The sequence below is a fragment of the Balearica regulorum genome, chromosome 10 (assembly GCF_011004875.1).
Source record: "Balearica regulorum gibbericeps isolate bBalReg1 chromosome 10, bBalReg1.pri, whole genome shotgun sequence".
Classification (NCBI taxonomy): Eukaryota; Metazoa; Chordata; class Aves; order Gruiformes; family Gruidae; genus Balearica; species Balearica regulorum.
The window spans coordinates 21,984,355-22,008,326 of NC_046193.1; the positions used below are offsets into that span (position 1 = coordinate 21,984,355).

Consider the following 23,972-nt stretch of genomic DNA (forward strand, 5'->3'; position numbering starts at 1 on the left):
CATCCATCACTAAATGGAGAGATGGTAGCGCTGACAGGCTATTTTGTTCTCCCTCTCTGTGTATCTTTGCAAGTTAGAGCTTGATTCTTGTTTTGAAGTGATTTACATAAGAAAAACTTGAGGCTAATTTGAAGTAAAATGCCATGTAATGGGAGAAATGTCAGGGACGTTTTTTAATGATGCACTATGTTGCATATTTATTCAGTAGAGTAGGAGCTGGGGATTTTGAGCAAGTTATAATGATGGGATGGGGTTGCAGGTTATTATTTTCATTCCACATGATCCTGCCTCCATCCTGCCCCTTCCCGTAACATCAGTACCAGGGCTCACCCAACAGGAGAGCAAAACACTAACACGTCCCTCGGAAGACGAGTTTGCCTTCTCAGTGTGTCACTAATTAATTAGGACATGGAGACACGAGTCCCTTCCTTGCAAGAGATCACAGGACATTGAGAGACCATCTCGCTTTCACCAGGAAACAAATTAGACTTTTGTGGCCCAGGAATTATTTATTTCAAGGTTTGTTTTGTTGGTTCTGCTCTTACTGTCACTTGATCTGTTTGGAAACAGATGTTTGGGCTTCAGTCTTGCACGTGGTAGAGTGGAAGTCTTAATGGGGTTTCAAGAAAAAGTTAATCTTAAATAAAAATATCTGCTGTGCACAGTGGTATAAGAAGAGAAAACAGTTTATAATGAAGGTTTTATTTCCATTTTATAGGCTGGGCAAATGAGGCAGCAAAGACTTTTAATGACTTGCTGAAGGTCAGCCAGAAAGTGAGGAGAACTCATTTTATTCCTTCTCACGCCGAGGTCAGTGCTCGTGCTGGTCTTCACCCCACAGAGCAGCCTTGCTCTTCGCTCAGTACTCTTCCCCCTCTTCTGCTTATCTAATTCTCTTTTCAATGGAATGCTGTTAAGCTTAATTGTTCACATTTGGTTGTGATTCAAAGTCTAAATGTTCAAACTAGTGTTTATGGGGCTGGCTCCCCTGCTGTGCTTGCCCCTCGCAGGAGGCCTGTGCAAGCCTGGGCGCTGGGTGCGCTCCCTCTTCGTTTGACGTAGACTTGCAGGTACTTTTTGAAATGTATATTTTCCACAAGTTGGCTTGAATAGGCTTAAAATTTCCTGGTATTTATATGCACAACTTGACTAAGAATTCAGTGCTATCATTAACTAGAGGCATCTGTTTTCTACTTGAAATAACATTTTATTTAAACAGTTACTTCAATTTTGTTTTCAAATACTTTTAAATAGAAGAAAATTGGATGTTACCTGTAACCGCAGTATTTTTTTCTAAGTGTTTAGTTTATTAAAAAGTTTGACTTTTTTATTTGAGGTTGACCTTTTGAGCTGACCTGACAACATTTTTTTGAAACTGAGAATAAACTTTTAAAAGTTATTTGCATAATTGATTGCCGTACCTGCCTGCAGATTGTCACGCCTCGTCCTGCCCAATGCATAACAACTTCTTAATTATGTCTTGTTGTCTGGATGTCATTTCCTGAGACACTAGAGAAATACCCAGATTTCTGTTTAGTGTAGATTGTAAATAGCTTGGGAATTTTAGATCTTTCTTTTGTGTGGTAGAGTCATTTCTCTACGGGAGCTATTTGCAAGAACTTCTACTAATTATATTCTAATTATAAAATAGTAGGAGCAGATGCTGCTTTAGAGAAATACTTTGGTTGAAGGCATTCACGGGATGGATATAGCAACCCACCCAGCAGATAAGCCGTTGTAATAACAGCAGGAGATAGACACACTCCGTGGTGAAAATGGAGGTGACAGATAGCCATGAATTCCAGTGGGAAACTCTTCAGGTTGTTCTTGGGTCTTTATATTGAGTTTGGTGTTCCAGTGGAGATTCAAACTCTTTCATAAACAAATACATCTGGTACTTACTAAAATTAATCAATCTTGATAGTCTGCTTTCTGTCAAGTTGGGTTTGTTGGGGTTTTTTTTGAGATCTGCCAAGAAGTGGAAGGAGGAAAGGCAAAAAAGGAATTAGAAACAAGGAAAGTTAGAGTAAGGGAGTACATCCTGATTGCTCATTAGAGCTCAACAGCACAGACCCACTGAACCTGAGAGTTAAGGCAGCAGAGGACACGCTGAACCAGAATGGGTTTGTATCTTAAAAGTAGGGTTGAGAAGTGCTAAATGGCAGAAGTTTGACTTTGGAATCGTCTCCAGTGCTTTTTTTCATTTAATAATGAGCGTATATTCAGTAGGTCCCAGTTCTTTGCCTCCATAACCAAGAAAGTCACAGTCAGAGGAATCGATGAAAATAATTTAGCAAGGACAAACCTCTCTTGTTCTTTTGTGGACGTAAGAGTTTTCCCCATCCATGCAGGGTAATCCCTCAGGAGACATTGGCCAAACCAAGTTAGCAATGGAAATATGCAGCATATTCTGCTGATGTGCAGCATATGGCTCATAGTTTCAAATGTAACTATCAATTCTGACACCTAAGTTATGTTTCTAAGTGCTGGCCTTCATAAAGTCTCTCCAGTCACTGTCCGTAAGACAGGTCCCACAGGGGCCAGGCAATGAAGTTGGCAAAGCATGCGAAAAATTGCCACGTTCTGAAGTCTTTTTTAATTGCAGCAAGAATCTTTAGCCTCATCTCGCAGAAGTAAAATCTCAGATCCAGTGCTGTTCTTATTCTGAAGCAAATTGAAATTCTCAGGGAAAAGCAAGGTCAAAAAAACCTTAAAAACCAAATAGAGAAGTGACTGCAGTAGGCCTTGACACTTGACCAGATGAAAATTCAAGGAGGTGCTTCCTTTGACTGGTTTTATAATACAACTTAAGGGCAGTTGTGGGTCTCTATTTTTTACTGCAGCACATGATAGCCAAAATCCCAACGTGAAGAAAATAGTGCCTGGAGTAAGTTAGGGACATCCCTGAACACACTGAGCCACGCATTCATATAATAATGAAAATAAATTTATTTTAGGTTACATGTAGATACATACCAGAATGACACCGTGACATCCTCTATGTCTGTGTGGGTGTGCGTGGCTCTGTAGCAAGGGTTGTCTGATTATGGTAGTAAGGAATTGAGTATTACTGAGAAATAATTGTATTAATTTTGGGAACCGAGAGATATTGTGTCTTCCTGCAAATGACATTATTGTATAAAACTGTATTTATACAGATACCTGTATTACAAGGGGTGTGTGGGTTTTACTAACTGTGAGTAAATATATTGATACAGCAGTTTAGTGCAAAGGTTTATTTTCACCAAGTTAAAACACCTTGAGAATGAAGTAGAATAATCTTAAATTTGCCCAGTTTCTCAACATTAATGTAATAGCCCAAACTTTCCCTGTTTTCAGAGGTATCAGTAGGTGCTCCCATCCAGTCCTCCCTACCAAGACGAATGGTGATGTGCTGCTTTCACACCAGGTACTTGGGAAGCTGAATGTGCCTTGGGCTGGTTGATAAATGACCTGTACGCCAAGACTTGCTTATCCCAAGACATTCATGACACATGCAAGCCTTGATCTGGGTGCCATTAAGGATGGGTAAGCTATGGATCATTGACTGGGAAGCTGGAAAGTCCAGCTAGTGATTTTCATGCTATTCTGGAAGTTTGACAGCTCAAGAGGCATCCGCTCCTAATGACTCTTAATTTGGGATTTGTTCTTGCATGTCAGCTAATTCCTAACATCTTGGTCCTGATGAGGAGGGTGTAGATAATAGGCATAGAATTCGGATAGGAAAGACATAAAATACATACTGTACCGTAAAAATGCAAAGACTGTGCCAGTCACTTCATAATTTTGCAGTTGGAATGCCTGCATATCATATTATTGCTGCTCTGCTTTTCTTGGAAAATTTTTTATTTATGGTCATTACTATTCAAAACATATTTAAAGGCCCCATAAATCAACCATCTCCACAGGCTAAACTGGTCAGAGGGGCAAAATGCTGTTGGCCACCGTGTACCTGGGCTGCACAGCAAACTGCATGGCATTACGTTTGCACAATTACCTGTGGCTTGTGTTACAAGGAGAATGGTGATTGATCCTTGAGTGACTTGCAATTTATCAGAGATTAGATATGATTTCTCCTGTATCTGATTAACCTTCTCTGTAAGATGGCCATCATTTTTGCAATGACAGTAGATTATTCCGTACTTGAAAAGACGGATATCAGCTAGTTGCAATCAATAGCCCACAAAAGGTGGCACCCTGAATTCACTGGCTTATCTATAAAGTGCGTCACAGATGGTTCAATCGTTTGTCAAATATACCGATTTCATTTAAGGCACCTCTGAAGTGAAGTGGCTTTTATTTTAGTCTGAAATGCAAAGAGATAGAGAAGGGATGTTTGGGGTTTGTAGTGTAATCAGGCACTGTTGCATGCCGCTATAAAGAGCAAGTACACGTCGCTATGAGTGACAGATTTGATTGTCATTTCCAGACCCCATTATGTATGATTTTCTTTGTCACAGTTGTATGGAGAGAGCTTGATTTGATAAGATTGCATTGCACTAGGTAAAACGGAGGTTAAAATGAAGTATTGTGCCCTCTTGTTATTTAAGTAACACTCACTGTACTCTCACTGGAGTGGATATATTTTCATATATTTTGTCTTTGAATTTGCTATAATGGCACACCCCTCCCCAGTATCCTTTGATGCAATTCCATTCTTAATGTGTTTTCAGATTTAAATTAACCTTCATTTATTATTCAGCCGCACAAAGAATGCGTATTTGAGTATGCAGAAATGCAATCCCTTGATTGACTGCCTGGTCCCTGTCTGGGAGGTGGGAGGCATTAATTCCTGGGAGGGAGACTCCTACATCAAGTTTAGACGGTTTTCAATCTGTGGGAAGCTCTTTTTCAATGCCAGTTTAAGAAATATGTTAATGACTTGTACCTCGACTGCAGTTCAGCTCTGAATGAAGCTTTCAAGCTGCCATACTTGAAAGGGACCCTTCAGCAGCTGCATGGGCAGGTTACTCAGGAGCGCAGTCCCAAGGAACAACATCTAAACTCTCCTCTTGAACAACCCTTGCCCACACTAACAGCAAACAGAGGCTGCCTAAGAGGAAGGGGCTCACGCAACGTGCTGAAGCACCTGTTTAAAAATAATTGCATGTCCCCCACACCGCTGTGGTTCTGATATGGCAAGATTTAAGCCAAGTAAACTGCAAGATAAGGATCCTCTTTCAGGAAAGCAATTTTAGCGTGTCCTAAATGCCCAGCTCAACCGAGTGTATTGCCGAATCAGAGTCTCCACTCTTCCAGGAAAGGTCAAACGTTCCGCTCCTCCTTTCCTTAATCCCCGTTAAATACATAGCCACGTATCACTGCCTTCGTTGCCAAAGATCGGTGCTGCCTGATTACGTGGGAAGATCTAGACCACTAACCACATATATTTCTAAAATCAGAAAAGTGACTTTAGTCCCAGGCCTAAATTCCCTTTTCTGAACTGATAGTGTCCCTTTTGCTTTTAATGAGATTACATTTTATTAGGCTGAGCTACCGTAGTACACACCAGAGGATACTGTAAGTGCTGCAAAATTTTCTGTTAAGAAATGTGCCTTATAAAGCAGTTACTTGTCTTGTGAGAGCACATGTATTATAGCTGATTGTATGGAACAGAAGAGTTATATTGGCATAAAAGCCACGTGCCTGTTCCTGAAAGCATACGTGTGACTCATCGCAGCTCACGTCTGTGATACTGTGAAGGCCAAATATTGTAAATACTTGGCCATTCCCCATTTCTTTTTAATGTTAATTTTGGCCGTGCCCCAGAAGGTAGTCAACCAATCTATTAAGATAGCCGTAGTTTGCTGTGGTAATTCATACCGTGTGTTCAGTTGTTCACCAGTTATTAATCTCTTTAGTTCAGGGTCACATTTTCCTCTCTTCAGCGTTTCTTGCAGTGTCTGATGGTGCTCAGAGCACCAAGAGCTGCCAGCAGCTTAGCCAGTCATCAAGTCTCAGATGCTTTTGACTTTACAGTCTTGGATAAAGATGCCCCTGGCTCCCTGGCAGTGTTCAAGGCCAGGTTGGATGGGGCTTTGGGCAACCTGGGCTAGTGGAGGGTGTCCCTGCCCATGGCAGGGGTGGCACTGGATGGGCTGGGAGGTCCCTGCCCACCCAGACCAGGCTGGGGTTCTGTGATAAATGTGTCATTCACAAATAGAAGAGAAAGAAACATCAAAGCACATTTGAGTATTTATGTATTGCACTTTGATTCTTCAGTTGCTCATAGAAAACAGATGATTCTACTTCAAGATTGATTTTTATTATCTCCAGACACGATTTGCCTTGAAATCAATACAATAATGTAAAATACCATTGCAAATAGAGAACATTGATCTGCAATGCATTTATTAACTCTCTCTGATAAAAAACCAAAATGAAAACAGTAAACATGCTGGTATTCCAGAAGGAGAAAAAGTGAGTCCCAAATACTCAACTTACAGTTTATCTACGAGAAAAACCTATTTTAAAATCTTGTACAAGAAATGGTTTATACAGATAAGGAAAAAATGTAGCTGGATTTTTAACATTGTAACATTAATTGCTGTTTAAGAGAATTAGGCAATTAGATGGTTAATCAAACTTGAAACTACTGCTCATCTGCCTAGGTCCACATAAGGAATATAAATTCAGCAACGCGAATGGAAGTTGAACCCGAGGAAAAGCAGCGCTCTGTCCGTTTTCTCTCGTGCTGGATGGAGCCGTGTGTGCTTGGCATCGCTTGCCTTTGTCTTAGCTGCTTGTTTGAAGCATCTGGTAATTGAACATAAACTCTTGCACTTGAGCATTCATGCTTGAACCTGAAATTACCTTGTCATCCACACTGGCTTTCATTAAACAGCCAACAGATGCCCTGGCGTGCTGCTATCACAATACATGATGCAGAGAGTCAGAACCTCGTGTGCTGAAATGGCTTTGGTCTGTACGGTCTCCTCTTGTCCAGCCTGGAATAAATGTCCTCCTCTCGGCATTCTGCAGCAGCCGCTCCGGCCATTAAGTGTCTGAGCTCCTCGCTGCTGTTTAACTCAGACATGCCCTCTGAGTATAATAGGTGGATACTAATATTTCTTAGGTACTTGAAGAAAATGTACATATCCCTCAGCAAAAACAAACACTGCTCTTTTGTTTTCCATTAAAAGAACCAGACCATGTTTCTTCTGTCCGTAAGCAGCTGTCGCAATTTTCAGTAGCTGATTTGCATCCACTTGCAATACCTTCCCCTCCAAAGCCATGAATATTTACATGCTCTGCCTATTTAGGCAAAAGACCAAAGGGGAGAGGGACATATATTGCAGATTTTCAATGGAGGATCTTTTACAAAATTTCCATTAGCTTCCATCAACCAAACCTAGCAGCATGAACATGCAAACAAATCTTGAATGAAGTGAAATGGGCAGGGCTGGAAGAAGAAAGGAAGGAAAGAATAAGCCTTTGCAAAATCTTGGAAAATTTCCCTTGCAGTGTAACAGTCTGAAGGCACCGTTAAGTTTTGGGGGGAGTTCTGATTTCTTCAGTTTTTTACCCTGGATAAATATGTCAAAACCTGAGTATTCCCTTCTCTTCATTCTCCTGTGACCTCCTCCTCTGTGCCAGGACAGATGTCTAAATACGCGTTTAGGTATTCGGTGCCCAGGTTTCAGAAACCAGCGGTGGAAATGCTGACGTTATCTCTTCTTTGACTCTGAGTTACTCACTTCCACTGATTTGAGGCCAACAACAGGAGCTGTATCTCCTGAGCATGTCACAGTTCAATCTTTTATTATAGTGAAATACTCTGTATTCCTTCTGCAGCCAGGGCTGGCAAAGCATATCTCATTGTTTACTAAGCACTTTGATAGCCTTAAATGAAAGGCACTGCGGTTATTAGCATCGCTGAATCCCTTCCCAGCAGAGCGGAGCACACAGCCTCCGCAGCTGAGCCAAATTGGAAATGAGCACGTTTGGAAACGGGACGCCAAGTAGCATCATCTAACATGGACAGGTCTGCATGCCTCTAGGTGGAAAAAACCCCTCCGGTCAGCTGAAGTCTTGCTGATGGGCACAATATCTGTGACATTGCTTCTTGATTTGCCCCGCTCCTCTCGCGTGCTCTGGACTGACCTATTTTTTTGTAAAAAAAAAAAAAGCATTATGTCTGAGTGTCAGTCTCTGATTCAGTTTATGTCACTTATGTCGTGCCACAGTAGATTGTGTCCCACTGTGTCATGTCCTCCGGATCAATATGACACAACATAGCACTGCGTGAGCTACAGCAAGCAAACGCAGCGACGCAAAGCTGTTTACCCTAAACAAGTAATCTCTCCTAACGGACACCCAATCAATAGAAAATCAGGGTGGGATGGTTTCAGGTTGGGTAACTGTTACCCTCGGACGGTACCCGCCATGTCTGCAGCCTGCTGCTTTGCAGCTCGGAGATGCATCGCAGCTTCCCGAAATGAGACGGGAAAGGCAGGCGGCACGAGCAGCTAATGACGGGCTGCCTTTTGCAGGGACGAGGGCCACAAGCGAAGCGACTGCAGCCTTCCTCCAGGTGGGAAGTGCTGCTCCGCTCCGTTTCTTCAAACAAACTGAAGGCTGGCAAGAAAACTTCGTTAAAACGTCTTGTAATGTAAACCAAATACATTAAATCAGTCAGAAAGACACCAAATTCTCTGCAATATGCTGCAGCAATAAAACTACGGGGTGTAACGCAGGACAGAAAGAGGTGAGAAAAGCTCACACAGCCTCAGCGCACCCCGCTAGCGAGGCCGGGGCCGATGGCGGTGGGGCCCGGAGCTGTGCTGGGCGGCAGCGCGGGTCTGCTCCAGCTGAGGACCATCCCCGTGAGCTTTCACGCTGCTCAAACCATCTCGGCTCCGACGAGAAGCTGCAAGCTGAGCCGCTCCGTGAGCTGCCAGCCTGGCTGGCGTGCAAGGAACACTGCACGCAAAACAAAAAAGTGCCGTTTCTGTCACACGAAAAGTGTGCTCCTGAAAATGCCGGCATGAAAGGAAGGGTGGGAGGGAGCTTCCCTGCTTCCCTGAGCCTTCAGTGACACCTACAGACAGAGCACCCGCCATTCTGCAGAGTGGCACCCCGTAAGCCCTGCCTTGCCTCCGCGCTCTCCGGGCTGCGCAGGAAGGGTCTCCTCTTCCTCCGTAGCAAAGCCAAGCCCAGGCCAATGTCGACTCGCTCACGTCTGCTGTCACTGCATTTGCTGTACCTACAGGATGCCTGCTGCACGTTTGCAGGTACAGTGTCGTTATTTTTTTCCTCCTGTTTCATATTTGAGACTGAAAACCAGATTGTTTTACCTCCTGACGACAGAGAGCTTTTCATCCCTTGGGAACGTTCGCGTTGGCATGCGCTATCCACTCATTTCTCCTCTAAAAACTTCTCAGGAATGCCAGACAAACTTTCTCAGCAGTGACGGGGAACAATTCTGCTTGGTTTTTGTCTCTTCTTTCTGCAGGGGAGCTGGGGGTTGCCAGGCGCTGCTTCCCGCTGCGGAGGGCTCAGAAACCTGCAGGCGGCTGTGAGGGGGGACGTTCCTAACAGAAACCCTCACCCTTCATCTGCAACTGAATCTTTCAGCCCTATTTTCAAAACTTTCTCAAAATGCACCAGAGCGTTCCAAAGGAGAATATCAGCTCAACATATCACCAAAATCACTATTTTTTTTTTTTTTTTTAATTAACTGTCCTTGACATTTAAGGAAAATAACCTGCACTTGGGGGGACAGGGCAGTAGCAGAGCATTAAGATCAGCTCTCCCATAGTATCTGTCTCCCTAATTGCCTCCCTCACCTTGCAAGTGGCCAATAAATAAACGAGTAGCTAGCTCAGAGAGAAACAATCATTGGGTGGCTTGGGGTTTTTTTATTTATTTTTGACTTGGATGCTAACCAACACAATTTTGGTATCATTAGAGCACTCACCATAGTTTAAAAAGTGCCTGATGTTACAGGTTTTGAAAGTGCAAATCTAATAATTTTGATTACCACTTGGTTGCGTATCGCTGAGGTGTGCCTACACTCGGCTGCCCTCAATTGGCTCCTGAATAACATTTTCCATTTGCTGCTTTGCTAGGGATATCAAAGCGGGGGAGGGGATGTTTTTGTTTTCCAGCTTTCGCAGCCCTTGAGAAGAGATGGGTAAGCATTCTCCTTGGGGTGATTTGTAAAGTGCATTGCTGGGGCTCGCGGTCCCGCTGAGCACGGCTTGGGTCAGAGCCCTCCTCGCGCATCGTTTGTCACCAGGCTGGATCAGCCCTTCCCATAACCTGGTGTGTTCAGCTATTAGATGGCAATGCTTCTTGACATGATTGGATTGAGACCTGGGGGCCTGATTTTCGGAGGCACCAGGCACTCGCAGTTCGTACAGTGTCCACAGGAGCTGCGCTGAGCTGCTCTGGAAAGCAGGTCTTTAGCAAACACCCGCGTTTCATTCGTTATATGTTTATGAACTGTATGTGTTGCAGCAGGAAGAACCAGATTTGTGGCGTGGACTTCTCACCTCTTGCAGAAAGTGCCGTGGAGGCGAGGGTTAGCTACAGCAAAACCTCGGTGCTGACACTTTGTTAAGGACCGCAGCTTACACGGATCATTGCGGGACTCATGGAGGAGAGCTCAGGGCTTTGTGGGAGGCACCCGTTTCATCTCAGAGTCAAGTCCTTCATAAATATTTCATACGGGCTTTGAGCAGGGCAGAGGAGGAACTTCTGATGCTGAAAGGAATTTCAGTAAGTGATTCCGTGCTGAGCCCCGCTGCAGGTGCTGGCATTTCTGTGGCATCCTCAGCTTGGGATGCTCCGGGTCGTCTGGAGTTTCAGTAGTAGCAATCCCAAGTGACCATAAAATCCTGATACACCAGTTATACAAAACCAATGTCATAAGTCTACAAAATAATTAAACATTATTTTAGTAACGTGCACTCATACTGCTTAACCTGAGAAATTTCAAATGCTTTACTTGTATTAATTAGTTAAGCCTCAGAACACCTACTGTGGTTTGGCTAAGAGTTACTCTATTTTTGTTAGAAGTGAAACCAAACTATAGATGAATTAAATTTGTCCAAGATAATACAGCTGAGTCCCTGAGGACTTGATCTGAAGCCTTTATGGTCAGCGATGAAACTTTTTCCACTACTTTTGGTAAGGTCTTTGAAAATCCAGGAACAGCTTTGCATCCCGTGAATCTCGGTGAGTAGCTCTGCCCAGTGCATATCTTTGTTACTTATTATTTTGGCAGAGAATTAAGTAGTTGGCCAATAGTCTCTGGAAGAAGTAGTTAAGATTTTGGTTTCATGTACCAGAGAATGAATAATGCTCGTAGTATTTTAGCATGACAGCTGTGCAGAATAGACTTTTGGAATAAGCAAAAATATCTATCTGTATATGATTTTCAGACTTTTGGTCTCATTGTTAAGCAATTTTTTTTCTCCTTTTCATTTCCTCTGAGGCCCTGTAGAAAAAAATTACTGCATTTTTGTCAACAGAAATGAAAGACAAATGTTAACTTTAGAGGCAGAGGGAATTCACGGGCACAGATGAGGAGCTGAAGTCTGCATAATGTGTCATGGCTCATCTTTCTGTGCCACCATTTTGCTCGTACTGCACGACTAAAGTGAAAAATAGACAATTAAACCAGTGGTAAAGGGTCCATGTGAACTCCAGCTGTGAATAAGGGATTAGTCCTGAAGCTCAGGGTGGAGCTGGCACGTGCTGCCACCCATCGTTACCAGACAGAACTTGCGACGTCACAGATACCCGCAGGTTTGGGGGCTTCCCTTTGGAAATGTCGTGGTTAGGACCATGCCCTTTCTCACCTTTCTTCTGCTTCACCTCCCCAAAATATGTGCTCAGGTCTCCTTCAGCAGGTCGGTGACATGTCGTGTAAGACCGCAGAGGTCCTAAAAAGTGAGTCAGTCTGACCTACTACCTGACCCAGATCAGCTGCACGTCAGGCAGAGGAGTTCCTACACCCAGAGCCACGTCTTACCCCAAAACCCCTCTGTCTGACATTGCTACAGGACTTGGCTTATTGGGGCAGTTTTGGTTTCCATGGTGTGAAAGGTTTGGTTGGTATCGCTCATCATGTGTATTTAGTCTTTGTGTGGGCCCTCCTCGCACAAAGAAAACTACCTGGATTTAAACTGTAAAAGCATCCATCCGATAGAACATTGCAAATGTTCTAAACAAGCACCGAGTTTTCAATAAGCATAACATACAACAATAATGTTAGTCTAATCTTTCCCTTTCCAGGTCCGAGCAGATAGCACTCGTGTTTTTAATACACCTTTCTTCATTCCAGTTTTGGAGACTTTACATTGAGAGAGTTTTCTTAAGGCAGCATTTAATTTAGGAACAACAAAATAGGTTTTTTGATAACCGTGGTGAGCAATGTATGACTGTGAAACAAATCTTTGAAGAAAGAACATTCAAATAAAATAATCTCTGATCTCCAAGCTTTTTCAAAAATTTTAACTAAGCCTTGCAGATTGGCTGCAATCTTTTCCAGCCTTTCTCTTCTCCTTGTTTGTCAGGGTGGTGTCTAGAAGAGGGTTCTGGAGGATTTATTAATAGTGTTTCAATCCAACAAAAAGAGAAAGGTATCAGAGGATAAAATCAAAGATGTGATAGTTCACTTGTTGCATTAAGGATCTTCCCAAGTGATCACTGCAAATATTTCAAGTTCTGGTGACAGTGCTGCAGTTGTGGTAGACTGCTTAGGATCATTTTTCAGCTCTTCATCCCTCTCCATTTCTCAGAAGGACAGGATTAATGCTTTTTTTCCCTCCCCTTTGTTTTCTTTGTTGTTTGTAGATCCAACCCGGGTTATGGTGTCACCTTTCAGCATGGATGTCACTGTTGGAGAAAGCATTGTCTTGCCTTGTCAGGTATCTCACGACCACTCACTAGATATCCTGTTTACCTGGTCATTTAATGGACACCTGATAGACTTTGAGAAAGATGGGGATCACTTTGAAAGAGTAGGAGGGGTAAGTATTAATACTAAAGCAATCTCCTCACAGTAAGAAAAGTAGGTAACAGAGAAGGGCCTCTAATAGAAGGAATGGGCTGAGTTAATAGTAGGAGATGTTAACTTCTGTCTTACAGGCTGAGAGGATGAACGTTGCCAGTATACTGCTTCGTTATAGTTGATGTAGAATTGTTATGGTTTCTTAACGACATGACTTAAATCTGCTCGCGTGAACAATGCACTCGCGTTGCAGTGGGATGTAGAATAGACCTAGAATATGTTTTCTCATTGCAAAAAACTGCCTTCTCATTCAAGGAAGAAGTTCATAATAGTTTTTCTCTGGCTGTAACAGTAAAAGAAATGTAAAATACAACAATTGTAGAATTTTGTATTTATACAGAAAAGAGCGAAAAATTAGGATGATAGCCTCAAATTTGTTCAGGCAGTGTTTGCTGGCATGTTTCTCTCTCTGTCCTCCTCTTGTGACCACATGCTTAGAATAAGTATTTTTTCTCTACGCAAAATAACCTACATAGTATTACAAGCATCGCCCACCGTCGGAGATGACATTTCTCTTCAGTGTTATCTGTGCACGTTTCCTGGCAATGTCACGTTGGTATCTTTGGGCTGTTTGTTTGTTTATGGGAAACCAGTCGGTACCGACTGACAACGCAAACTTTTGCAATATCCTGAGAATTGTTTATTTGAAGGCCAAAAAGATCATGTTCATGGAAATCCGATGGCTAGGAGAAGTGTCAGGTCTGAGATGGTGGTTAGAGTGCCCCTTAAATACAGCCCTGGCAACCACTGTCGCTCAAGACCACGGGGGGCAGGTAGGGGGAAGAAAAGGTAGTGAAGGTAGGAATTACTTTCCTTCGTTAGCAGAGGAGAAAATCTGCTTGGGCCATTTGCCATTTTCTGCCTCTCCAGGAAGGCCTAGGACCGGAGAGCCCGCAGCAAGGTCAGGGTGCCCGTGATGGTCCTGCCCCGCTTGATTTTCTCTGCTTATGCCTCAGTTGGAAAGGGCAGGTTGTTTCACCTTCCCTAGTAGCTGTAGATTTCCTCAAGACGTTGCAGTATGAATTTGGGGAGTTGGAGAGGGTCAGTGCTACAGGAGGTACCTCGGGACGCCGCCTGTTAGAAAGGGGGTTCACACGAGGACGTAGCACATCGGTCAGACCTTCCCCAGCTTCTCATGCTGTTCTTCTGGCCAAAAATAATTTCCAAATAATTTTTACTAAAAGAGGAGCAGGGCTTTCACAGGCTGTGTCTGGAAGATGGGTAAAAAGTTTGCTTTCCTTCGTAACCATAACATTTTCCTTTGCAGTTCAGATTTCATCTAATTTAGCCAGTTGGGTATTAAGTGTGACTTGGGGAGTTTAATTTCTAACTTAGCTGCAATTTAAAAATGTTTTCTCATCCTTCCTGATGATTTTTTTTCCACTTTTATTGGGTGAAGGTAGCAAGAAAAAGAAGGAAAGAAATGCAACAATTTTTCAGCAGAGGTAAAAAACTGGAAAGGTTTTTGCATGTTGCTCTAAGGGAGGTTTTAGAGCCATGCGCTCCGCCGGCTTTCAGGCAGACTGGCAGTCCGTGTTTACATTTGTCAGGAGTGAAATTTAATGCTGAAAGGAAAAGGCAATACAATTTACAAGCCTTGCTGTTATCCCTAAAAAAAAAAAAAAATATAAATAAAAGATGCACTTGGAGATTGATGCCTAGGGCGCACATCAGCAGCGACGGCACATCCCGGCGACTGATTGGCCTGCAAAGCTAAAACTACAAACTTTATTAATATTCTTCAGTCAGAAAGCCACAATCACAAAGTTACCCTGAGATTTCTAATGTATCCAATGCTTTGTGTCTGGAGAAAAATTTAGAGAGTTTTCAGCTTCCTATACATACAGAAATGTAATTAGTTCTATTCAACAGTTAATCAGACATGCACTTGGCGTTTGGAAAACAAATTACCGCTGTTAGGTGATGCAGGATTTCCTCGGAGAGTGCTGTTCTCATGATCTTTAGCACAAAAACGCCAGGCAATCAAAATGCTGGCAGTAACACAAAGCCGTGAAACTATTGCAGATGTCTCATAATTTGGGCTGGTGTTCACTTAGGAAATAGATGTAGACACAACTTGGGCAGCTGAACACCAGAGAGGCTGTAAGTTGGATATCCAGAGAGATAAAGGAGGAATCGGAGCGAACCTGTCCTACGTAAGCTTTGTCACATCATTTTAATGGGGAAACTGCTTAACGGACCCGAACCGGGCTCCTCTACCCCTTGTAGGAGCCATAATTTTAGAAACGCTCCCGCTCTTATCTTCAAGGCAGACTCACATAATTTTAATAGGCCACGGCTTGCATTACTAATGTTTTCATCAGCCAGTGTAAAGTAAATCCATTAGTCACAGTGTCCTTCATGTGATAATGATGTTTAGCGCTCATTAAAAAGTAATTGTAACCACTTTTCCCTACTTTATCAGCAGGATTCAGCTGGTGATTTGATGATCAGAAGCATCCAGCTGAAGCATGCTGGGAAGTACGTCTGCATGGTGCAAACCAGTGTGGACAAGCTATCGGCTGCTGCAGACCTGATTGTAAGAGGTATTTGAATTTTGTTACTGTTGTTGTTGTTGTTGTAAAATTTCTTTTTTTCTTTTTTTTTCTCCTATCTTCTGCCGGTGGTAAGACAACTCCTGGGCTCGGAGACGTTCATTGGGATCCCAGCATCTTGTAATTAATCTAAGAAATAAGCTCTGAGTACACGCTGGGGTTCACAGTACGTTTTCAAACAGCGCATATGAAGATTCTTTCATATATACATACTCATACAACAGACCCACAGCACAGATAAACACACTAGTACATGTTTGTGTCCTGAATGCAAAACTGGCACCAGCTGAGCTCATTTATTTGATGAACTGTGCAGCAGAAACAGTATCCAGCTTATTCACCGTGTTTCTGCCCAGCAATATTGTTCCGTTTCTAGAAGCAACATGATTTAGTAACTTCACTGACATTTCAAGATCTATTCATTACCATACACAGGTGATCCGTAAGTATGACTTTAACAGAGATGCAATTAGTTTACCTGAGGCTGGATCCTTACAATAAATATGGTGTTTATTTTCCGGCTCGTTAGCTTTGAGGAAAGCAAACTTTGGTGCTGCTGTGTACCTGCTACCCCCAGTTCTTGTAGACCCCAGCCAAATCATGGCTTGCACATTCTCCATGTAACGTAAGTTCTCAGGCAACTCGGTGAAAGGAGAGCATGAAAAAGAAGTAAGAAATTCCTTCTTTGTCAAAGCCGTGCCAGTTCAGAAGGCCCTGAACCGTTGAGAAATGTGCCCTTGTCTCCGGCTGGGCATTTCTGTTATCCTCATCACGTTGGTTTGCTTTTTACCACGTTTGCCCCGCAGGAGCACGGAGGCGGACGTTCTTAGCCACGCGCTGTGCAGAGAGCTGGGCCCCCGGAGGCAGCGCCGCCCCAGCTCTCCTCCCCAGGAGGTTGCTCCCCATTGCACTGACTCTCGGGTTTTTCCCACAGCATGATTTCAGATGAATTTTTTTTTTTTTCCATTTTGCACAAACATTTCAAAACAACCTGCCGATGGGCACCTCGGTTAAGTAATTTCCTTGGTGCTGGCTCTGTAAATAACAGGAGGAACGTTAAATTCTCACAAGAAAATGACCCTTGATGATGGTAAAAATACTGATCTTGTCGTTTCCTAAAAACATGAACAGGGACGTCTCTGTCCTGGCCAGTGGTCCCACGGCTGCACTGATATTTGTGCTGTACTGTCTCACCGACTGCACAAAAATTGGGAAATATCCCTGGGCTGTGAGACTGGGGCGAGGGGTGAAGAGCTGGTGCATAAATAGAGCCTTCAGAATAATTTTTAGAAGATTTTTAAGCTGACGGCTCCGTGAGGCTGCGTTGCATGGCTGCTCCCCCCCCAGCAAAACAATTTAAAGTTCTAATTTCTGAGAAATTAAATCTGGCTAGACCTGCTGAAACTTTCATTTTAAAGACAGGATATTGGAAGGTTTGGGGGTATTTTAGATATTTAAGCATGTCCAGCTCTCTGAATATCATATGAGAATAATTTTGGTCCACAGAGTGAATTGCAAGAGAGTTTGTTTGAGATGGTGCTTTTGGGTAGAGACTTCATCTCAGGTACCGCTACTGCCAGCGACGGCCGCGTGATGCAGGAGAGGGGTCCTCTCTCTGATCGGTATGTGCTACGGTGCTTTGCTGGTTCAAAGGAACCCAGCAGTGAAGCAGAAAATACTGGTCCCTGCTCAGACGCGATGCTAGTTACAGGCAGGTCCTTCGTTCCTCACCAGCCTCTGGGTGCATCCAGGCTGCAGCCAGAAATCGTACTTGTATCGAGGTCAGTCCCGGCGCAGCAGCCGTGAGATGGTGGAGGTGGTGCCCAGGGCTGCAGCGAGTGCCGTGCTCTGTCGGGTGGCTCAGGCGTGCGGCGAGGACGGTGATGCTGCTGCTCACGTGGAGGCACCTGGGGGCTGTGGGTGAAGCTGGTGCTCTCTGGTTTGGGTATCTCCCTCGTGCCTCCCAGCCTCATCGAGGCAATGAGAGCTGGGGCTGCGCTTAACGCCTCTGCAGGGACTCGGTTCCCCGTGTCCTGAGGAAGGGAAGAGGACCAGAGCGCTCCTTCCTCGAGTCACCGCAAAGCTCAAGCACCCCTCTCCCGTGATTCTTCCAACAGGTCCCCCAGGTCCCCCAGAAGCCGTGACGATAGATGAAATCACCGACACCACCGCTCAGCTGTCCTGGAGGCCAGGAGCAGACAACCACAGCCCTATCACAATGTATGTCGTACAGGCGAGGACCCCCTTCTCGGTGGGATGGCAAGCGGTGAGCACAGGTAGGTCCATCGCCTGGCCCCAAAGAGCTCCACCGATGGAAGCCGCATCCATCGGGACCACGCGCGGGCCACGGGGAGCAGCTCTGCACCCTGAAGGGAAAATTAATTTCCCTGCCTGCAAAGCATCAGTCTTATTAACTAGTTTCAAGTTTGGCAACCCAAAGGTTTAGGGTCCAGTCAGTGCTATTAGTCATCCATTTTTCTCATGAATGTTTAAGGGAAAACAGAATGAATTCCTATTTTTTGTTGCCGCGCTGGAGATATACAACAGTAATTGTGGTCTATAAAGACATCCCTCAGGGACAGACCGTGTCATCTGGCCTGTCTTTAAGTAGAATTATTTTACTGATAGAGGGAAAAATCCCATGATGTAATTGTTCATTCCGTCAGAGGTTAATTTTGTTCAACTAACCATTAAATAGAGGGAACAGTGTGTTTTAAGAAGAGAAAAATAAAACCCCTTTACACCTGTTGTCTCGACACTTTGTTTTCAAAAAGTGCCAATTTAGGAGAAACTCTTTAATAGCAGGAAATTCACACACAATGTTTTAATGCTGCCTCTTTCACTTCTTTGCAGTTTACAAAATGCTAGAAAAATGAGAAAAGCTTTATCAATCCTTATTCACTTTGTATTTACATTAACCCCTCTCTGTTAAGGATATCTCTGACCTTCTCTCAGCACCCTTGAATACTTGTAGTGGTTTTCACTGCACCCCTGACCTGTGGCTGTCTCCTAGTTCCAGAGATCATCGATGGCAGGACGTTCACAGCGACAGTGGTGGGTCTGAACCCTTGGGTCGAGTATGAATTTCGAGTAGTGGCTGCCAACCTGATTGGGATTGGAGAACCCAGCAGACCTTCAGAGAAGAGAAGAACTGAAGAAGCTCGTAAGTAGTGGTGGGCAACCGAGCTAAATCTTGTTGAATAAATAAATAAATGCTCGTCAGTGCTAACGGATGTGTTGCACTGGAGGAAGCTGAGCAGTGCTTTCTGCACCCATTGCTCTTCTCCCCATGGCACGTTATTTGTGTGCATACAACAGGCAGGGGAAGTTGTGGAGCTCTTCATGCCCTTTCCCTGCAGCAAGCAATGATTTTCCAAAAAAAAAAAGGGTATTTGGGCAGGTTTTTTGGAAAATACTTCCCAGTATCCATGGATGAGAGGGATGAACTCTGAGAGCAGCCCCTCTGGTTTCCCATGATCGATGTGATCAAAACTCTGGAGCGCAAACTACAGCACATTGAGAGCAGGAGTTTGGGCTTCACAGCTGGAAAGTCAGCAGTCCCTGGATACAGGGGGCTTCCGTGGTTCTTGGAGTAACTTGGGTCTCACCCTGGGGGCCATCGGTGCTGGAGCGACCACCCTGCCCTATGGGTTGGATCATTTCATGGGCATACTGAAGGTCTGGTCTGTCTTCCGTGATCCTCTCCCAAACACACCACGGCCTCCTGGAACCACACTGCATCTTCAGGCTGCTGCGGGCAGAGCTTAACGGCGACCTTGAGTAGTGCCTGAAGCGTTCGGGGGTTTCGGCACAACCTGCCAGCCTGGAGAGCTCTAAAGCTCCTTGGTGCTGTCCCTGTCTTGGCATCTGGCAGAAAGGGAGGAGGGCAAGCAGCAGGCTCGGCGTGGTGGCTGCGGGGACGTGTGCCTCGGTTGTGGGTACCCTGGTACCTGGCTCCTCGGTTCTGTTTTAGCCTGTGATGGAACAGAATACAAACTAGGAAAATAAATAAAAGCCCTTTTTTTATGAAAGATAAATGTTTAAACTAAACAATTAGTAACTGAATACACAAGTTAATTGACATACTTTTAATATACTATTATTGACATACTTTTAATGTGCTATTTGCCATGGCAAATTAGCCATTTCCTAATAGCGTTTCTGGTACCCAGCAGGGGAAGGCCAGCAGAGTCCTGTTGCTGCGTAGGTCCATTTCATTTCATTTTACGGCTTCAGAGTCACCATGTGCATCTGCATCTTTTTTCGCAGTTCCCGAAGTGACCCCGGCTAACGTCAGTGGAGGTGGAGGGAGCAAGTCTGAGCTGGTCATTACTTGGGAGGTAAGTGGAGCCCAAACGGAGAGGAAAATTGGTGCGATCCTGATCTAGATGCACCCTTTCACCGCAGACCCCAGTGAAGCTTCTGTAGATTGCAAACAGTTTGCAGTAAAAAGCCCAGATTGTGTGATAAAAATAGCCCAGCTATTAAAATTGAGCTAAACCCCTTCCCCATCGCAGGCCCCGCGCAAGGAAGCCAGCAGAGAAGTGCTGTGCAGGGGGCTGCCGGGAACGGGCTGCGCGTCGCCGCTTCCAGACGCGCTCAGCTCCCCCTGGCTCTCAGCACGTCCGTACACATACGGCAAAACACGGATGGGCAGAAACAGAGTTTGTGAGACCTGGCTGGGCACGTCCTGACCTGGTTAGAATTGTTGGGGCTGGCTCCCAAGCTCCACCCGTAGCCCTGCACCGGGAGACAGGGCAGCAAATAGTTAAGAGTTAGCACAACGCGTTGCATGCTGGCTTTCGTTGCAGCTAATGAAAGCCAGCAAGAGGAGATACAGAGATGAAAAATGTTTAATATTCCTTAAGGCAGTCGGGGTTAGAACTTTAGTCATTTGTCTGCTCATATTTTCATGTTATGATGCGATGCAGCTGGCATATTTTTCCTAATAATGAACTTCACTAGACATGCTAACACTTCCACTTAGTGCTATTTCTGACCAAGCTGGCAGAATGAATCGCCAGAGATATTTTTAAGGTTATTAAGAAACTATAAATGGGTTTTTGTCCTTACCACACAGCTCAGTGTGCTACATTTCCTTCTCCGTTGGACTAATTAGCTACGCCATGTCTCCTAAAGATACTGCAATATGTTTCAAAAACACACACGGCAAGAACATCAGCCGTGACTTTGAGTCATAATTTGCACCAAATATAATTTGTATTTTGATAGAACAGTCAGTTTATTCTTTTAAATGTCCAGAGGCCTTTTCTTTATGGTCTGGTGTATTTTTTGAGCCTTACAACACAGAGTAAGAAGCAGTCACCAAAAGTAACCTCTGCTCGTGCGTAAGCACTGTGGACATCAGTGGGTGAGTGGCCTAGAATTACAGATTATTTTAATACCTTGAAGCTTGGGGATTTGATGCAGCTTTGAGGGGGCTGCAAGCCTGACAATAGGAAGCGGCAGTGTGTCCAGAAGTGAGCTGGAGGTGACAGGTTGTTTCTTCTAGCTGTTAGCTAGGACCTACCCACCTTTCTCCATCACATTTGTGACAAGTCACTCCCTGCCACCGCGCTGTCTAACAGCTCACGTCGTACGGGATACGGTAGTCGACTGACCCAGTCTGGGTCACTGTGCAGCCATGGGCCGGTGAGGGACCGCCAGCCCCCACACTGACCGGGACATTGCCGGGATATGTTCTGCAGGGCTTCATGTGCCGCTGCAAAGATGCGAGAGCCGCGGCACAAGTATTGGGAAAGCAGGAACCGTGTCCTTGGTTCACCCCAACAAACCTCAGCCTCTTAGTTACTGGAGTGCCTAAAATTACTGGAGGCTCCATCTAGTCAGTGAAGGAAGCTGGGCACCTATGAAGAGGAATTAAGTCTTAGGCGAAGTGTCTTCCCGAGACGCTGCTTTTCCCCTGCCTACAGGGAGCTCGCGGAGCTCAGACGGGCTGGGATGAGTTCAGGTTCGCTGTGGATAGGGCTCCAGCTGCCTCCCGTCTCTAATTTAGGACAGTAGCTTTAGAAGGACCGAGAGCGATAGCCAGCATGCAGATGGAGAGACAAGTGCGTGCCTTTGCTGAAAGTGCCGTTTCTCCCGCGGTCTGCCTGCCCACAGACAGTGCCCGAGGAGCTGCAGAACGGCGGCGGCTTTGGGTACGTGGTGGCCTTCCGCCCCTTCGGCACCGTCAGCTGGATGCAGACTGTCGTGGCCTCCCCGGACGCCGCCAGATACGTCTTCCGCAACGAGACCTTGCCGCCCTTCTCCCCCTACGAAGTTAAAGTGGGGGTGTACAACAACAAGGGGGAAGGGTCGTTCAGCCCCGTGACGGTCGTCTACTCGGCAGAGGAAGGTAGAGCCGGGAGCCCACCCCACCGCCTCTCCCTCCTCCCCGCCGCTGGACACGGGGAGGTTGGCCGGGTCTGAAAGGGTTTAGTATCCACCTTGACATATCCTTTGATATCTAATCCTTGCTCTGATTTATAATAAATGGCGAGCTGTGATTAATTCTTTTGATAGTCATTAAAATAACATTAATCGTAATGAAATCTTTTGATATTAATGGAAAAGTAATATGTAATCTGGAAAGAATTCCGCTGAGATTTACTGTGAATTAATGTCCACTGATTAGAAAATGTTCCCTCTTGTCCTAATTACAGTACATAGTATCCTGGGTTGAGTTTAGTAATGACATCTTATTATTTCTTAGGCAGAGGAGCGGTGCCGTCTGGCACAGGCTGACAGGCCATCGTTTTGAAATGGGGAAGTTTGTTTTGGTGGCATGCCTCTTTTCTCGTGCAATGAAGAAAATCAATGCCTTGAAGTTTGGGACTAATTGAACGTAAAATTGAAAACTCTTAATTTTATTTTTAACTCCTCTACCCAGAGCCGATGAGAGCCCCAACCACTGTTCTGGCCAGAAGTCTTTCTGCTTCAGATGTTGAAGTTTCTTGGGCTCCCCCTCAGGAGAACCAGCACAAAGGAAGAATACAGGGATATGAGGTATGGAAACACAGCGCAGCATCCTTTCAGTACTAAGCGTTGAGGAGGTGCGGAGATACGTCATGGGCAGTCGTTGCGGTGCCGCTGCTGCCTGCCATGGGGCGGGTGGGTTCCTGTGGCGTATCTGCTTCCTTTTGTCTCTTCAGTACGTGGAGATTTTTCTCTCATGGTAAACAATTATACATCTTTCTGTGTGTGATCTGGCTGAAAATGGAGAGCGGAGCTTGCTGGGGGAATCCTGCGTGAATGTGGCCAGGCAGCGTCTGAGGTCCTGGGCAGGGAGCGCTGCAGCCAGGCTGGTTCCTAGCAAGGACCGAGAAGCGATTGCATCAGGGCGCAGCAGCCCTGTGGCGCTTTGGGCAGAAGTGCCCGAGTTAGCGCTGGAAACGACCGGGTTCTGCCGGGTGAACACGTACCTGCTCTGCTTCTCAGGTCAGATGTTGGAGACATGATGAAAAGGAAGAAAACGCAAAAAGGATTCGAACCGTTGGCAATCAAACATCTACAAAAGTCAGCAACCTGAGAGGCAACGCGCTGTATCACTTGGCAGTCAGAGCGTACAACACAGCTGGGACCGGCCCCTCCAGCGCCGCGGTCAACGTCACAACCAAAAAGCCACGTGAGTGTTCGTGAGGATGGGGGCTCTTGCCTGGGAGGGCTTCTGCCAGCGTTCCCCTCTCTCGTTCTCAAGCCTTCTCGAGTCTGAAGGAGCTGTCAGACTTCTCTTTGCCGGGTTTTTGGGCAGAGGACTTGCCAGCTGCTTTTTTTTTTTTTTTTTTTTGTAAGGCTCTTCCCCGTGTTAAGTAGGCAGAGCATGCAAAACTGAAATCACAGCTGTGCAGGAAAATTAAATATTTATCTCATCGTTCAAGAGGGCTTTTTTCTTCTGGTCTCAGGCATGTTGAGCAACTGACTGAATCCTTTTTTCATTTAGAGCACCGTGTTGTGTCACACCTCCTGTGACCTTGAGGGCACAGATCGGTGAAACAGCTCATTAGCTTTGCAGAGCGATAGGACTCTGGGCACGCTCAGCTATGGTGGTGGAAGCCACGTTGGTACTGGGAGGGATCCAACGGGGAAACGGTGCTCCTTGCAATTACAGTGCTGTGTATATTTTGGTATAGCACCCAGTCAGCCCCCCGGGAACATCATATGGAATTCATCCGACTCCAAGATCATCCTGAACTGGGACCAAGTGAAAGCGCTGGATAACGAGTCCGAAGTGAGAGGCTACAAAGTGAGTATTTTGCCAGCACAGGCAGCTGGGCAGCACTGCCCTGCGCCTCCCTCGCCGGCAGCGAAGCCTCGCTGCGCTTCAGCTGCCCCTGGGTTCTGGTATTGGGCTATGGGGAACGTTGCCATGAATCCAATGTCAGGTTGGGTTTGTA

At 45.2% G+C, this 23,972-nt stretch overlaps 1 protein-coding gene across 2 annotated transcripts in view; it reads left to right on the plus strand.

The window, feature by feature from the left end:
* The window catches only part of LOC104636362 (contactin-4), a 337,483-nt gene that overhangs the window by 308,896 nt on the left and 4,615 nt on the right, over positions 1 to 23,972 (plus strand). Inside the window, exons 14-22 of one of the 2 annotated variants that reach the window (XM_075762486.1) lie at positions 12,805 to 12,980; positions 15,450 to 15,567; positions 17,694 to 17,852; positions 18,590 to 18,739; positions 19,846 to 19,916; positions 21,700 to 21,934; positions 22,469 to 22,584; positions 23,017 to 23,203; positions 23,709 to 23,821. In XM_075762486.1, the coding sequence (XP_075618601.1) occupies positions 12,805 to 12,980; positions 15,450 to 15,567; positions 17,694 to 17,852; positions 18,590 to 18,739; positions 19,846 to 19,916; positions 21,700 to 21,934; positions 22,469 to 22,584; positions 23,017 to 23,203; positions 23,709 to 23,821 (1,325 nt within the window). Of the gene's footprint in view, positions 1 to 12,804; positions 12,981 to 15,446; positions 15,568 to 17,693; positions 17,853 to 18,589; positions 18,740 to 19,845; positions 19,917 to 21,699; positions 21,935 to 22,468; positions 22,585 to 23,016; positions 23,204 to 23,708; positions 23,822 to 23,972 lie in introns of both variants that reach the window. The other variant, XM_075762485.1, reaches the window with a different exon arrangement.